Here is a 17,831-nt window from a genome sequence, read left to right on the forward strand (position 1 = left end):
AATAAGAATAAATACAAGGAAAGGGTTCTGGATAATAAATAATCAGGACAATGTGGATCTGGCCGCCATTCTTGGGCTCTCCCTCTCGATCTCCTCGACCTTGCGCAAGCATGCGCAAATATGTACAATTCTGTAGCTAAAACAAGTATCACATGAGACCTACGTCACTGGTCCAACACATGGCACTACTCCGGGTATGCCGAGTATGGGGAGAATGCGTACAGCAAGAACAGAGTACCAGTACTAGTACATTGACTATGCTTCTACTACGGTTCTTGTTTACTGAAGGCTTGTCATTAGGGAGGTTTTGCATTCCGAATTTCGGAATTATTTTCGACTGTGCTTTTCCGAAAAAAGCGCGTTCCGAAAAACGGTATTTTCAGTGTTTTGCATTCCGAAAATCTGATTCGACTTCGTTTCCAAGGGTTGCCATGCAAAACAAAATGGAGAGCGTCGAAGAGGTTGAGCAGGATCAGGGAGTCGTAAAATACCTGGTATTTTACGACTCCCTGAGCAGGATCAAATCCATGTGCGCAAGCCAAACTGTTTTTGGGTGCGGTTCGAAGACGAGGACGTACTGATGGTGGACCAAGTGATCCAACAGCTGAAGACGAGGTTGGCGAACTACTGTCTTGTACTGTCAGTAGGCTCCATGGCAAAGGAAGATAGAGTGTGATGGAGTGTGAGAAGATTAGTCAACATGGCGAGATCAGCGAGAGCAGCAAAACCAGCAAAAATCAAACTGACTACATACGTGGAAATTTTTTCAAATAATCGAGAGCAGCAGAAAGCAAAAATACAAATATGAAAAATACACTTTTTTGTATTCAAATATGTACTCCCAAACATGAAAGAGCCGAAAATCCATTTTCGGAAAACCATGCACTTTCGCCACCACACTTCCGAAAGTTCGACTACTTTTTCGACTGCTGCCGCCACATTCCGAAAATAATTCCGAAATTCGGAATGCAAAACCTCTCTAATGAGACCAAACATACAAGACATCATGCATCATGCATCATACACATTATTAGATACAGTTCAGTGGGACTACCACAGGGTAGTCATAGCCCAAATTTGCTAGCAATTCTTTGAGCAAAATATCGGACGCGCAAGTTGCCGGCAAGTTTTGAGCAAAATATCGAGTTTTGGTTGGCTTTTCAGAAAATCCAAGGCTTCTCAGGGACTTTCTCAACGCAATCAGTCTTCAAAGTTGAAAACAGGCACAAAAGTGGGACAAAACTGACTCATGGCCACATTTTTGTAGAAAGTTGAGCAGCAGCAGGAGCTCAATCAAAAACATTCTCGTTATCAGCGACAATTATCGTTGAGTTTTCCTTGAAACTCATTTTTCTCGAGCAAAACCAAAGCAAAATACCGACGGAGAAAGGAAATGCCAAGCAGAATATCGAAAAATTTGTGGCAAAATTGTGCGGCAAAATATCGATGTGGGCAGAGAAAATTTGGGCCATGACTACCACAGGGGTGCGTGCATCCAGTCTTGCGTTTGTGGTGGCGTGTACATGTACGTGTGTACTAGTGTGTGGGTGGATGCACGCGTGCGTGCGTGTTTTTCTTTTTAATTAATTGTTTGTGTGAAATTCCAGCAGGACATGTTAAAGCCAAAAAAGGGGGAAGTTAAGCCTAAAATCAAATTTTCACCAGTTGTAGTATTCGGGGTGGTGAGTCGAATGGTCTTGGTCCGAGGAAGCTGAGACACTCCCTTCTTTTTTCCCAATCGAACTCGCGCACTTCCACCGAAACTGGGTGACTGCGCTGTAATGGGTAGCCGAGTGGTAGGCGCGGTGGATTCAACAAGTAATTCAACAAGAATTACTTTTATTCTACTTCTTTCAGGTACACACCTGAGATATAATTATTAGTGAAAGAATAAACGGCAAAATAACTGACTTTCTCTCCGGTGCACACCTGGAGGTTGAATAGCTCGTTATTATCAAAATCTCATCTTCATCAAAACAGAAATGCGCAGCCGCTTTTATGCAGCAGCTGCCGTACGCTTACATACGGAGATACACTAAATATACATCAGGCAAAGCTCCGTATTAGTTCCGTACTGCTTTCGTATTGGTCGGGCAGGGATACTACACCCTCCCTTCCTACAGATAATCACGCCCACGTGATTTTCAAAAAATTAGTGAAGAGTTACGAACACAGCGTCAACCGGAAGATGGCAAATTATATCGGAAATGATAACGTTTAGAGTAGACAGAAGAAATGAACTGATAACAAATCATAAAGTAGAAGTAAAAGCACACCAGGTTCACACCATCTCACGGGGTCAAAAGGGGAAAGAACTGTCCTCCAAATAGGACCTGAAAAACTACAGCACTCTTGCTGCACAACGCTGGCACAACCCGCCAGGAACATCGCAGGTCAAAAACCGAACTGAATACACTATACCTATAAGGGGCGTTGTCACACACATTGTCCCACGTTAGCTGGGTAAGCCGTGGCTCACCATGATCAGACGCCTACCAAACTAAACTGGATTCACACACTCGCATAAAGGAAGACTGAAGAGAACAGGGAGACTGAAGGAAAACAGGAAAGAAAATGCCATACCTGGAATCAGCGTTAGTAACCACGGCGGCGGCTGGAGCTATGGCGGAGGGCGAGCCAGGTTTTATCTTCATCTTGGTTGAGCCGGTCACTCAGAGCGGCTAGCTCGGCGTCAGACAAATGACCTCCCTCCTCGTCTTGAATCGTGGTCTTCACATTGTCGATAGCATTGCTTTGCGCGACGTAAAGAGTGATGGTATAGCCAGGAAGAGTGTTGACGAAAATCTGCATCCCACCACGGAGACGAAGTACCAAGTGAATAGTGGACTCCTGCTGAACGTTGTAGTCACTCAGGGTTCGGCCGTCTGCCAACTACGCGCCGGCAAAAATCAAACGCTGCTGGTCTTGGGGAATACCCTCCTTGTCTTGATCAGCAGCCTGCATGTCGTCGTCCTCATCAGCTTCGCCATCACCACCGGTAGTATACATGTAGGTAGCGGGTTGCTTGGAATCGCCATCGGAGTCTCCAATGGATGCCATGCGGAGGGAAGGGTGATCCACACTAGCACCTGACTGTGCTGCAAGCTAATAAGCATGGCCAGGCCCAGGAAAGCAAGAAACATGATTCTCATCTTGATTCGTCGCAGGGAGCTGCAGCGGGTTGAGCCATGGAGGTCTGGGGTCGAATCACGTTGTTTTATTTAAAACTACACCGCTGCCACCAATGTAATGGGTAGCCGAGTGGTAGGCGCGGTGAAATCAACAAGAATTACTTTTATTCTACTTCTTTCAGGTACACACCTGAGATATAATTATTAGTGAAAGAATAAACGGCAAAATAACTGACTTTCTCTCCGGTGCACACCTGGAGGTTGAATAGCTCGTTATTATCAAAATCTCATCTTCATCAAAACAGAAATGCGCAGCCGCTTTTATGCAGCAGCTGCCGTACGCTTACATACGGAGATACACTAAATATACATCAGGCAAAGCTCCGTATTAGTTCCGTACTGCTTTCGTATTGGTCGGGCAGGGATACTACATGCGCCCTACTAGATGGGGATTTGTATGCAAAATGTCACTAAAAGCGCCATGTCGTTCTTATAAAAGCCCGGATGACCGCGATTGGCCCATATGTTGTAGTCTTTTGGACGCTGAGTCGACTGGTCCGAAACGGCTGCGATGCAGCATTCCTCCTATATTCCCAATCGAACATGGTTGAACAAGCGGTCACGTGCTCCTGGGTGCCCAAGTCACCTGGTCACCGCGCCAGCACTCCCAGCAGGCGACAACCAGGGAGTCGTAAAATACCTTTTTTATTGTTTTATTTTACGACTCCCTGGCGACAACTAACTTTCACACCAAGGTTCAACTCGAGTTCAACTCAAGTGACAGGACTGCACCCAAAAAAGGTCTAACAGGCTAGTAAGTTGTACCCTGCAGGCACGGTGACCAGGTGACTGGTGTACGCAGGAGCACGTGACCGCTTGTTACACCATGTTCGATTGGGAAAAAAGGAGGAACGCTGCATCGCAGTGGGTCATAAAATATCAAAGATAAGTAGAGAAGGCGTGCACAATTTCGGCTTGTACAATTCGTTTTAGCAAAGCTTCCCCCTTCTTTACTTGTCTTTGATATTTATGACCCACCCAAGTTGGGTGGTGTGCTGCTTTGCTGCTTTGGATTGTAGTAAGACCGCTTTGTCAAATATCCTAGTACTCTCGGCATAGTCGATTGAAGACGCCGCAATTTCCAGAGGGGCGGGTGAAACCACATAATCCTGGAGTGATCTTTTGTCTACGCCTGCGCCTTTCACCGCCGGTGAGTGGTATGTAGGCAAGCTGAATATTATGAAGAACACGTCCCTGTGCAGAGTGGCGCAGTTATCACCCAGGACATCCGGGCAGACTGCCTGCGCAAACTGGCCTTGTGGAGGGCTCCGGGCCATGACAAGCTGCATGGGTACTGGTGGAAGAGGCTGGCAAGCCTGCATTCTTACCTTCGGAGAGCCTTACAGAGGGTGATAGATGGCCACAGTGACATTCCGGGATGGTTGACGTCTGGCGCTACTACTCTCCTGCTGACTTGGTTGCAAGGAGCACCTGATAGTGGATAAGATGATTCTGGAGGACGCCCATACGAAAGGGCGAAATTTGGTCATGGCATACCTGGATTTCAAAAAGGCGTTTGATAGTGTGTCGCATGAGTGGATTCTACATGCTTTGACGATGCATCGATTCCACCCGTCTCTGGTCGCAACTATTGCTCGTAGCATGCAGAACTGGAGAACGACAATGCACATATGCGACCAGGGAAGATGCAGGGTCACTACCGGCAACATATCTATAAGAAGAGGCATATTTCAAGGTGACACATTATCCCCATTACTGTTTTGCCAGGCGCTAGACCCAATCAGTTTTGAGCTCAACCGATTGCCTTTGGGATACAGAATCAGCTGCAGAGACGCCGAGTTGACTATCAATCACTCTTGGTACATGGACGACATTAAACTCTACGGGAAATCTACGAAGGATGTGACTACCCTCGTGTCTACCGTGGGTGGTGTTGGCGATGACATCCGCATGAATCTCAACCCGGCCAAGTGTGCCATGCTGCACGTCAGGAGAGGAAAACCAGATGAAGGATACTCTATCCAGGTTGGCGATGAGACCATTGCAGAGTCACTACAACTCAATGAAACATACAAGTACCATGGAGTAGTGCAAGCAGCCACGATACCTCACTCGTAGCTCAAGACGCAACTCACCGCAGAATACAAAAAGAGATTACATTTGCTTCTGACCAAATGCGAGAAACATGATCAAGGCCATCAATACGTATGCTTTGCCGGTTATGGCATAATATTAATAGTTATGGAATCGTAAATCGGACCGAGGCTGAAATAAAGACCACAGATCGAGCGACAAGATCAGTCTTGACTGCGTCTGGATTTCACCACCCCAAAGCCTCAGTCAACAGGCTCTACATGAAGAGGGGAGATGGAGGCCGGGGCTTGGTCTCTTGTGAGGATATGCACGGCCGGAGCATGTGTGGCCTGGCCCCCTACATGAGTACCAGCCCAATGGCCAGAATAAGCCTGTTTTATCAGTATCATCAACAAAAAATCCTACAACAAAAAGCCACTCAATAACTGCAAAGGCCGGGCGGCTAATTTCCTGTCGAATTTGGATCTTCCAGCAGCTGGACCAGCTTTACCCAATAAGCATACAATTAAGCAAGCGTGCGCAATGCGAAAATCCAAAGCACTTTCCACTGTGCCGCTGCATGGGAGATATTGGAGCCGCTTGGAGGAAAATCGCCTAGATAAGGAGCTTACCTTCATGTGGCTAAAATCAAGGACACTGAAACCTTCAACTGAAGGCATGATTATGGCAGCACACGACCAATCCCTCAAAACGAAAAAATTCCCGATACGCCAAAATGAAGTCAATTGCTCGAACTGATGCCAATTGCAGGCTTTGCAAGGGCAGCCCAGTTCTTGCTCGGACCAGTTACATCGAACGTCATAACCGGATAGTCAAGTAGTGTATGTGCACTTCGAAACGTGTAAAGCACGGGATCCACATACTGGTGCTTCACGATTCGACCACCAGCTCAAGGCATTGGTCAAAAGGGATCGGTATCGGCTCTATTGGGAGTATTCGGTCCCAACTCCCAAAAATGGCAACTTTGTCCGGTATACCCTATCCTTGGTCATGTACATACAATTATCCCTTCACTGTGCATAGTTCGAAACTTCCCCCCCCCCCCACACACACACAATGGTTGCCTGCTTTCCTTTGTCATCCACAACCATTCAACGCGGTGAACCCCTCGATAGGCGATTTGCCTTTGGGTCATCCTAATAGAGTTATTAACTGACCTGAAACTATCAGCAAACAGGCCAGATCTGCTCCTTGTTGATGACAAGGAGCGCATCGCATACATTATAGACATCAGCGTCCCTGGTGAGAACAACATCAATAAGGAAATGGCTGAAAAACGCTCGAAATATTATGACTTGAAGCGGGAGATTTCCAGAATTTGGTCCCTGACCCATGTTGACGTGGTCCCTGTGGTTGTCTGTGCCCTGGGAGGCTTGGTGAGAGAGACTCCTCAATGCCTTCGGACTGTGCAGGGAGGAGACCTGGCTATTGTGCAATAGGAGGCTATCCAAGGTTCCGTTAAAATTCTAAGAACTGTCCTTAAGATGTAGATGCACATCTGCTGCGTTTTCATGTTCAATAGCCAAGAGACTTGAATACCGATTGAAAAAGATATTTCCTTTGTTACTACCTTCATTGGTTGATGTACTTTGATTTAGTACTCGGACGCTGGCCAGTTTAGGCTTTTGCACTTGGCTACAATTTGCATAGGCCATACTTGAGTCCTGGTGTCGGCTTTTTCCCTTGTGCTACTTTAGAGCGGACTCTAGAGGCGTCAGTAATAGACTGGTACTGATTCCGAATCCCAATGTCAAAATAATCCCCATAACAACATCATTCGGCTCACCAAGTTTCGAGCTTTGACTGATCTCAACGTTCTTATCACTTGTAAAATACCTGTCGCTGCAAATTCTTTATTATTGTTTTGATGCTGGAGTTCGGATTGAGGTTCATTCCTTTCTTCCTCTTCCTTCCCCTATTTCCTGTCCCTTTGGTTTTTAGCTTTTTATTTTTCACTTTCTTTTTGCTGTCCCACCCATGGAAATATTTTCCCGGTGGGTCAGGCTTATCGCCTTCGAAAGAAGTGAATAAAGGAGACATAATAATAATAATGCATGGCCAATTTTGGCTGATGCTGCAGGATGCTGAGCTGGATCGAGGGCTCTCCTTTGCGTGGTTGCGGTCTTCTGCCTTGCGTCCGGCGACAAAAAGTATTGTCATGGCCATACAGGACCAGGCTATCGCAACACGGAACTTACAAGAGATATTTAATCGAGGAACGGGTGTGTCAACGAAAACGAGCTGCAGGATGTGTGGAAAGGACGAGGAAACGGTTTTCCACCTTATTGGAGCATGCACGGCTTTTGCTGGAAGTCACTATGTCAATCGGCACAACAGGTTAAGCCTAGTTCACATTCGACGCAACGCCGACGGTACGGGACGTATTAGGGCTTGTCGGGAGGGCTGGGGTGAGCTGTAATTTACAAAGCAAAATATCTTCACTGGACGTTGTGCAGGAAGTATGGTGCATCGGACATTTCGAATAAGTACACAAGTCACCAACTCACTAACGTCGTGTACAGTGCTGAAACGGATGTGTCAATTTACTGGGAAGTGCCAATTCCAACAGCAGCGCCCGTTGGAGCAAACAGACCCGACATTGTTATTAAGGGCAAAGATGAAGCGTTGCTTGTGGACGTAAGTGTCCCTCTGGATAGGAACATCCGCCGAAAATCTGTAGAAAAGATACAGAAATATCAAGGCCTGACGCGTGAGGTGGAACAGCTGTGGCAGGTTCGGACCAAGATCGTGCCAGTGATTGAGGGGGCATTAGGTGGATTAACCCCCTCGACTGCTGACTTTGTGAGGGAACTGGATGCCAAAGCCAGCGTATCCATCTTGCAAAAGGAGGCGCTCCTTGGCACAGTTGACATCATCAGGTCAATAACTCAGATGAATAACAATTACCCTCCAATAAGTTACATTGGTTTGCGAATGCCCATGGTTCGAACTATAGTATTAGTTGAAGCCCCTCTTTCCAGAAACTAATTATGATCATAATATTAATCAAATAAACTACGTGGAGATAAAAGTTTAATAATAGCTATGAAAAGTATGAATGCCGCAGCCATCACCACGCAACATGACAATTAGTTCAGGATTTGAGAGCGTGTGTTTCCAGAATCGATTTTCAAGCTCCGATCATCAGTGGAAATACGGAACTAAAGTGATCAAGGGAAAAACAAAGGTTAAAAATCCAAAGAAGTGTGACACATGACGCGTAAGTATTACAAAAAGTGAGGGCTAAGGATAAAGAGTAAGTGTGACAAATGGGCATGAACAGTGCAGAAACAACTCATGAACACGGGGTGCAAACTCACCAAAATAACCAAAGTGTTACAACAAGTTCTTTTTGCTTACACAAATCGGGCTTATGCGTACGAATACAAACAGCTTCAAGGACCTTCAACTACTGGACATACCGGACACGACACAGTACAGAGAAGTGAGAATCATCATACACACTCAAACAATCGGGACGAGATAACAAATGCAAGTACACAGCTGACTTCTTTCGAATTTCACCCTCATCAGCTCCATCACCTTCCCTGTCACCTGACTCCTCCTCGTCCGTTTTATCACCATCACCACCAGCCGTATGATCGTCATCCGCCTCGTCATCATCCGCCTCGTCGTCATCTGTATCTTCGTCATCCGCCGCATCATCACCCAACTCATATTTACCGCCAGTCAGTCGTCTGATACCATCCGTGTTCTCCTTCCTACGTCTGTCCCGTGCCACTGTCCTTAGCTCATCCACGTCTCGAGATTGTGTTCCGTTTAGCTTCTGGCTTCTGTTCTCCTTCAATGCTCCGCGTTGGCCTTGGCCATTCCTAGCATAATATACATACGTATTTCGGTTGAATAATTGGCGGTCGACCTCCGTGGTCTCTGGACACACGGATCAGGCGCCAGAGGGTGCTGCGGTAACATGTTGTAGCACTTAGGTTATTTTCGTGAGTTTGCACCCCGTGTTCATGAGTTGTTTCTGCACTGTTCATGCACATTTGTCACACTTACTCTTTATCCTTAGCCCTCACTTTTTGTAATACTTACGCGTCATGTGTCACACTTCTTTGGATTTTAACCTTTGTTTTTCCCTTGATCACTTTAGTTCCGTATTTCCACTGATGATCGGAGCTTGAAAATCGATTCTGGAAACACACGATCTCAAACCCTGAACAAATTGTCATGTTGCGTGGTGATGTCTGCGGCATTCATACTTTTAATAGTAATATTAATCACTTGCCAATAACAAACACAACAATAATACCATCAGCCCCCAAGGCCCCCCGGTTCACCGGTTTTGACGGTGCTTCCCTGATGTTGAATGAGAAGAATTATATCGCTGCCTTCAGTGCTATTTTGTCGCTGAAGGGCTCGATTTCAGGTTTGATGACGGTTACTTTTCAACGGATTTTGTTTTCTGATTTAGCTCTCTTGCTATTTCTGTACCTGCTTGTGTTAAGTCTCTTTCTAGCAGATTAGTTGAACATGTATAATAGATTGTACGTGCTTCATTTTGGATTTGTTGTTCACAGTGCTTCTCTCTTTTTTCTTTCTTTTTTTCTCAGTCTCCTTTATTATAATATTATTATTTTCTTTACATACAACAGCAGTACTCTCCATGGTCTTAAGGTAGCAGCCTACCCATATATTTCATATGGCATTCAATTCACCGTAACTTTGGTGTCTCTCAATGGATTTGAGTGAACTTTTCACCACACACTCCTGCCACTATGCTGGCCCTCTGGCCATGATTTAAAAGTTCTTGCGCCTCACTGACAGGCTTTCCAGGTAGGCATGGCCCCGTAGGGTCCAGCGGATAATGCTCCGAAAATGTTCATATAATGCTAACCATAATGCTCCAAAAACTGCCTTATAATGCTGATTATATTGCTTCATGAAACTCGGATGTTGAGCCATAAATAAATGTAGAAGAGAAAAGGACATATGTATACGAGTTAAGAGTAACTCTCCATCACTGTAACATGATACTTTATACAGTCAGAAAGTGCAATAACTAGGCACAACACTGACAGAGTACTGAAACATTCGACGTCCTGACACCTAGCTTCAACACATCTCCGTAGCGCTAACCGACAGCCTTCCAACTTGGAAGGTTCAAGGTTATGGAAAGACCAAAGAGGGGAAGGCAAGCGCAACGAAAACGAGCAAAAGCTACAGTCCCAACGGAACAAAGAATGTCGATTGTTACTGGACGATGACGAGACCAGTACGATACTTGACAAAGCGGTCTAACTACAATTCGAAGCAGCAAAGCAGCACACCACCCAACTTGGGTGGGTCATAAATATCAAAGATAAGTAAAGAAATAGTACGGGGGCCAGGCATCAAAAAAGTGGCTGAAAAAAACTTTCGTTTCCACTTCGTCCGCACAACAATTTGACTGCAGATAATGAAAGCAGTGGCCTTCCTGACAAGGAATCCACAAAAAATTGCTTCAAAATGCGAATGGAAGGCCTCCATCGAGTAACTTTTCTCGCACCTGTTCAGCCATTGCCGCTTGTCTCTTGCGCTGAGTTTCTTCTCCGCGCGAGCAGTCACGCAACGGTAAGTTTTCCTCACGGGACTGTCCCGTCCATTGTACGGCGAATTGAGCATAGTCTGCGCTGCGCGAAACACGCGTACATGTAGCAGTGCGCTACGTAATTCTATACAAAAGTCTGGATTCGTGAATTTAGAACTAACTTCGAACGATTGAATCTGGTGTCATAACTAATGTTACTTTGTAGATTACAGAGAGGACAGAAACATTACTGTTCGGCTCACAACCAGAGAGAGAGAGAGAGAATGAAAGCAAGGCAAAAGGCAAGGAGCGGCGAATTCTGCTCACCTGCTGAATACGGTGTACGGTACAACTATACCAAAAGGGAAGGCCAGCGGCGCACTGGAATCTAGTTGTACACAGCTGTAGTACGCATGCAAATAAGGATAATACGGTGCGGAAGTGAACGGCGCATGCTGATACGGTAAAGCGGTCGTAATACATATAAGTGTGACCGCGAGACAGGAGAATTTCATGAAGCCAATAATTATGAGAATTTCATTGAAACCGAAGTAAATCAGGTCATGTGACCGAGAATCCGCTACATTACTCCCCTGCCAGTGTACAAGCCGGAGGCAGGAAACGATAACCTTGGAAAGGAGAGGAACGACAACCGCAACGTAGTAGAAGAAGCGTATAAAGGAAGAAAAAAAATGAAAACCGCACGGCAACGGGAAAAGGTCCGACATAAACGGCCAACGGCGACAAAGAACGGAGAAGCCCAGCCGATCAGGTAGCAAAGCGAACAGCACGTGCAGGGGGTGGGGCAGCAGCAGCAACCGGCGGAACAATCAGAGAAAGAGCAGAAGCAGCAGCGGCTGCAGGCAGAGCATATGCAGGCTTCAAGCGGTCAATGCTTACCTGGTCGGACTTGCCCTTGACGTCGACCGTGAAATGCTTGTCAGCACGCTTGAGGACCCGGAACGGACCAGTGTACGGTGGCTGGAGCGGCTTGCGGACACTGTCGGTACGGATGTACACAAAGTCGCACGTTGACAGATCCTTAGGCACGTATACTGGGCGGTTGGACTGGCGAGGGCCGACGTCTGAGGGCCGGATGTTTTGCAATACATCCCGGAGGAACTGAACGTAAACGGGCACCGACGGCATAGACGGCGGTGGCTGGAAGAACTCAGATGGCAAGCGGAGAGTGGTGCCATAGACTAGCTCCGCGGAACTGCACTGGAACTCCTCGCGCAGGCTAGCGCGAATGCCCAGCAATACCAGGGGCATCATCGCATTCCAGGCACCAGGATGAGGGTGGCACTTCAGAGCAGCCTTTAGGTGGCGGTGGAAACGCTCGACGAGGCCATTGCATTGTGGACGGTAGGAAGTTGTCCGAGTCCGGCAGGTGCCGAGCAGGGCCAACAAGTGGCGAAAAAGCGCGGACTCAAACTGGGCGCCACGATCTGTGGTGACGACAGATGGGACGCCGAAGCGGGCAATCCACCCAGCAATGAAAGCGGTGGCAACTGTTTCTGCGGCGGCGTCCTTGATCGGAATGGCCTCTGGCCAGCGGGTAAAGCGATCCACGCAGGTCAGCAGATAGGTGCAACCACCGGAGGGAGGCAAAGGGCCGACCAAATCAATGTGGATGTGGTCAAAGCGCTCATCGGGTGGCAGAAACTGGCCAAGCGGAGCCTGGGTGTGGCGGGTCACTTTGCTCAGCTGACAGGAGGGGCAGCAGCGGGTCCATTCCCGGACGTCCTTTTGCATGCCGGGCCAGACGTAGCGTGCCGAAACCATACGCTGAGTGGCACGAATACCCGGATGGGCAAGGGAGTGCAGGCTGTTGAAGACGGTCTTGCGAAAGGACAACGGTACAAACGGGCGGGCAGTGCCGGTCGACATGTCGCACACCACCGGCTGGGTAGCGGAACCGTACGGGATTGGCTGAAGCTTCAGAGACGACTGCGTGTCTTGCTGAGCGGAGAGTAGCTCGGGATCAGGCTGCTGGGCGGCTGCCAGAGCCTGAAAGTCTACAGCGGCCGGCGGCGCGGTTACTGCATCAACAGTGGCGCGAGACAGAGCGTCAGCAACAACATTGTCAGCCCCACGCAGGAAGCGGAGATCCGTCGTGAATTCAGCCACGTAGGACAGGTGCCGGAGCTCACGAGGTGAGTGGCTAGTACCAGCAGCTTGCATGGCGAACACTAACGGGCGATGGTCCGTGAGAATGTGGAAGCAGCGGCCTTCCAGGTGATGCCGGAAATGCTTTACTGCCAGGTACGCAGCTAGCAATTCTCGACCGAACGTGCTGTAGCGACTCTGAGCTGGTTGCATTCGTTTGGAAAAGAAAGCGAGCGGCTGCCATGCCCCATCAACAAGCTGTTGAAGGGCCCCACCAACTCCGACATCTGATGCATCCACAACGAGCTGGAGGGGTGCATCCGGGATGGGGTGGATGAGCAGCGTTGCTGCAGCAAGCGCGTCCTTGGCAGCATGGAATGCCGTGACAGCGGCAGTGCCAAGTTTCAGGGGACAGTTCTTCGGACGCTGAGGTCCACCAAGCAGATCCGTCAGTGGTTGGAGGATGTCGGATGCCTGGGGAATAAAGCGCCGGTAAAAGTTGACCATGCCCAGAAACTCGCGAAGCTGGCGGCGAGATGTTGGAAGGGAGTATTGAGCCACGCCGTCGACTCTTGCCGGTAGCGGGCTGATGCCCTGGGCGTTAACCAGATGGCCCAGAAACGTCAGGGACGGCTGGCCGAAAACGCACTTAGCGGGGTTGATCACCAAACCATGCTGCTGCAGGCGCTCAAACACCAGGCGCAGATGTTGCAGGTGCGTAGCGTGGTCGGAGCTGGCGATTAGGAGGTCATCGAGGTAGACGTAGCAGAAATCCAGGCCATGCAATACTGAATCGATAAACCGCTGGAATGACTGTGCCGCGTTCCGGAGGCCGAAGGGCATCCTGATGAACTCAAATAACCCGAACGGAGTCGTGATGGCAGTCTTGGGAATGTCGGCCGCGGTTACTGGTATCTGGTGATACGCTCTGACCAGATCCAGTTTCGAAAACACTGTAGCACCATGGAGACTGCTGGTGAAATCCTGAATATGAGGAATCGGATACCGATCCGGTTCGGTGACTTTATTCAGGAGCCGGTAGTCTCCACATGGCCTCCAGTCTCCATTGGGTTTAGGAACCATGTGGAGAGGGCTGGACCAGGGCGAGGAGGATGGCCGAATGATGCCCAGGGACAGCATATGTTGGAACTCAGCTCTGGCCGTTGCCAGGCGGTCTGGAGCCAGCCGACGAGTGCGGGCATGCAGTGCCGGGCCGGTAGTCACAATATGGTGCTCCACCGAGTGCTTGACCGGCAGGTCATAACAGCATGGTTTGGTGAGGCTTGGGAACTCGGCAAGCAGGTCGGTGAATGCTGGTGCTGTGGCCACTGGGGCGGACACCAAGGAGCAGCTGAGCGATGCGGTTCCGGCAGGAATGCAATTGACCTGGAGGTCAGTGGAGTTGTCACGGATGGTGCGTCCATGAAGGTCGACTTGGAGACTGAACCGATGGAGGAAATCAGCCCCCAGGATCGGCTCCTTCACGTCAGCAACGACAAATATCCAAGGGAATGCTCGTCTAAGACCAAGGTCAAGGGTCAAACACCTCTGCCCGAAAGCCGGAATAGCAGAGCCATTAGCAGCGCGGAGCTGACACTGACCAGTCGGATCGACGTGGCGGCGGTGTTCAGAAGTGGCTGGCAGCAGGCTGACGTCAGCACCGGTATCCACTAGGAAACGGGTTCCACTGGTGACGTCACGGACATAGAGGCGGCGGGAGGTAGGTGGGCCAGACACAGGAGCCGCTACTGGCTGGCCGGGGCATTTCCCGACGACCAGGAGCACGGGGCTTCACACCGCCGGGCTTGCACACCAAACTTGCGGTGAAAATGGCATAAACCACTGCTATGCGGTGAGACCGAGCGACTGCGGGGTTGGCTGCGGAAGCGAGAGCGGCCGTGCTGCTGTTTCAGCTCGGTTACAGTGGTCGTCAGGGCGGCAACTTGGTCCCGGAGAGCTGCAATGGCGGCCATTGCCTCTGACTCGCCAGTGTTGCGAACTGCATGTACTGCCGCACTGGGACCAGCTGCCTCCACTATCCTGTCAGCCATTTCTGCCAGATCCTGCAGCGACAGTGATGCAGGGCAGGATGCTACTATTGACTTGGCCGATCGGGGCAACCGGCTGACAAACAGCTCGCGCAATAGTTTTTCGGGCATGGCGTTCTCACCTACCAACTGCTGCAGCTTGCGTAAAAGCTGGGTAGGCTTCTTGTCGCCCAGCTCCTCGTCCGAAATCAGCAGGCGCAAACGCTGCTGTTCTGACATCTGCGTGCGGTGAATCAGACGCTCGCGGAGGGCGTCGTACGGCTGTTGAGCTGGAGGATCCAGGATGATGTCACGCACCTCTGCCGCATACTCGGGTGTCAGAGATCCCACCACATACTGATATTTGGTCACCTGGCTGGTGATGCGACGGGTGGAAAACAGGGATTCCACCTGTGCGAACCAAACCTGGGGGTCAGCAGCCCAGTAAGGTGGCAGCTTGACGTTCAAGCTGACCGCGGCCACCTCACTGTCGCGGGCTGTACCGCCTGCTGCGGAAGTTCCAGCGCCCGTGATTCTGGACAGCAGTTGGCCACGACCTACGCTGCGGATAGGTGTGCTAGCTGCGGAGTTTGATGTATTCATACTGTACCAGTGCTCGTAAAAATACTAAAATTCAATGCTGCGTGCAGACCACTGAGCGATCGCGAGTGATCGAACACTAGACGGGGTCACCAATTGTAGCAGTGCGCTACGTAATTCTATACAAAAGTCTGGATTCGTGAATTTAGAACTAACTTCGAACGATTGAATCTGGTGTCATAACTAATGTTACTTTGTAGATTACAGAGAGGACAGAAACATTACTGTTCGGCTCACAACCAGAGAGAGAGAGAGAATGAAAGCAAGGCAAAAGGCAAGGAGCGGCGAATTCTGCTCACCTGCTGAATACGGTGTACGGTACAACTATACCAAAAGGGAAGGCCAGCGGCGCACTGGAATCTAGTTGTACACAGCTGTAGTACGCATGCAAATAAGGATAATACGGTGCGGAAGTGAACGGCGCATGCTGATACGGTAAAGCGGTCGTAATACATATAAGTGTGACCGCGAGACAGGAGAATTTCATGAAGCCAATAATTATGAGAATTTCATTGAAACCGAAGTAAATCAGGTTATGTGACCGAGAATCCGCTACATACAGAGTCTAGTCTCACACCTCACGTGCTCAGCGGTCCACGTGGAGTGTCAAGTTTCAAAAGTGAACTCGGATGTGTCGATTCACGTACTACTACTGCGCTTCTTCTCCGTTTTTGCCTTTTTGTACTCTCACGCATAATACTTAATAGTAAGTAGTTTGTTTTCGGGTGGTGAGGTTCTGGAAAGTCGATGTCACAGGCAGATTGTCCCCAGCGGACAACTCGGCAAAGTCTATCTGTACCAGTTGTAGAGCCAGGGCGAAAGGAGTGCATATTCTGTCAGAAATTTCAGCTGGGAAAGAAGCACAAGTATCAGAAAACTTCGCAGTGCCAGTCACACAACGCTGCCCAGAAAGTGCTAGACGCAGCTAAGTTGCGGAAAGACGAGGCTATTGTAATAGATATTGGTTCTCAGTCTTGCCTCATAGCACGTGAAGTTCACTACCATCGGCACTGCTTCCGAGAGTACCGTGACCAGACTATTGGAGGTCGAGGATCCTGGTGACGACCCTCAGGGAATTGGTGGACAGGCTCCTTCGGAGGAACAAGTAGTTGCCCAGTTTCTTGAGGTCGTGCGTCAAGAATTGTTTGACAATTCAGCACTGCTGACCTCTGCTGATCTCCAGTCCATCTTCCAGACCTGCTGTAACAAGGAAAGTGGCAACTTCTGCACTCAGGTCAGAAATCGAAAACTGAAGAGCATCATTTTGAAAGAGTTTGATGGCCAGCTCGCTGCAACGCCCCTGAATTGTTGTGTGCTGTTAGCTCGACTGACAACCGTTTATCAAACAGTTTGCACTGCTGAAGGAGGAAGTTGCAGAAGATGAACCCCTAATGCCCGCCGATCCTTATCGCAGTGAGTCTGGGGAGGAGTCTGAGGATGAGTCTGCCAAAGTGGAGAGTAGCCATGTCTGGACCAATGAGTGTGAGGAATGGAGAGTCTTACATCATGCAGCAAACATCCTCCGCCAATCCATCGAGCACCATGTCAAGTCCACGAAGCAAGAACTGAGCGGTGCACGGCTGTCTCCTGAGGATAGCGCGCGATTGATTCCTGACAAGCTCTTTAATTTTCTTGCATGGACCCTGGACAAGGATGCCGAATTCTCGACGTGCCGCTTGCCGTCTCTTGAGAGTGTTCTGCAACGCCGTATCCATGCCATCTGCCAGGATCTTATGTTTTGCGGCACTGGTTACCGCACTCCGAAACACATTGTGCTGGGCATGGCAATCCATCACCTGTGCCGCAGTAAGCAGATAGTTACCATGTTGAATCGTCTTGGCTATTGCTGTAGCTACAGCCAGGTACTGGAGCTGGAGACTTGCTTGACAGAGTCTTTTACACGCCATCAGCACAATCAGTCTTTCTTGCCTGCCGCCATCGACACTCGCAAGCCGTACCATTTCGTGTGAGATAACAATGACCCTTGCGAGGAGACACTGAGTGGACTTGCGACTACGCACTGTACAAATGGTATCGTTGTACAGCCTTCTATGCAGGATGAATCGGTAGCAAGTGAAGCGACTTCCATCTCTCTGCCTACACTGTCAACGTCGAAGCGAAAGCGCTCATTGAAAATGGTCCCGGAGATTCAGCCTGTGTTTGCAATGCCTGCAAGACAAAATCCACCTCCCATCATACGCCTATGCTGCTGACACCCGCTCTGGTGCTGCATTGATGGAATTTGTCTGGAAGCTCTCCCGGTTCTGCCCAGATGGACAGATCAGCAAGCCTCGTGCAGTCATTGAGATTGGAGCTGCA

The 17,831-nt window shown here is 49.2% G+C and overlaps 1 protein-coding gene across 1 annotated transcript; it reads right to left on the reverse strand.

The window, feature by feature from the left end:
- Positions 1-14,630: 14,630 nt before the first annotated feature.
- Positions 14,631-15,515, reverse strand: LOC135817020 (uncharacterized). The gene has a single exon (XM_065330119.1). The coding sequence runs from the start codon at positions 15,513-15,515 to the stop codon at positions 14,631-14,633; it is 885 nt and encodes a 294-aa protein (XP_065186191.1).
- Positions 15,516-17,831: the final 2,316 nt, after the last annotated feature.

This window comes from Sycon ciliatum, chromosome 5 (assembly GCF_964019385.1).
Source record: "Sycon ciliatum chromosome 5, ocSycCili1.1, whole genome shotgun sequence".
NCBI classification, from domain to species: Eukaryota; Metazoa; Porifera; class Calcarea; order Leucosolenida; family Sycettidae; genus Sycon; species Sycon ciliatum.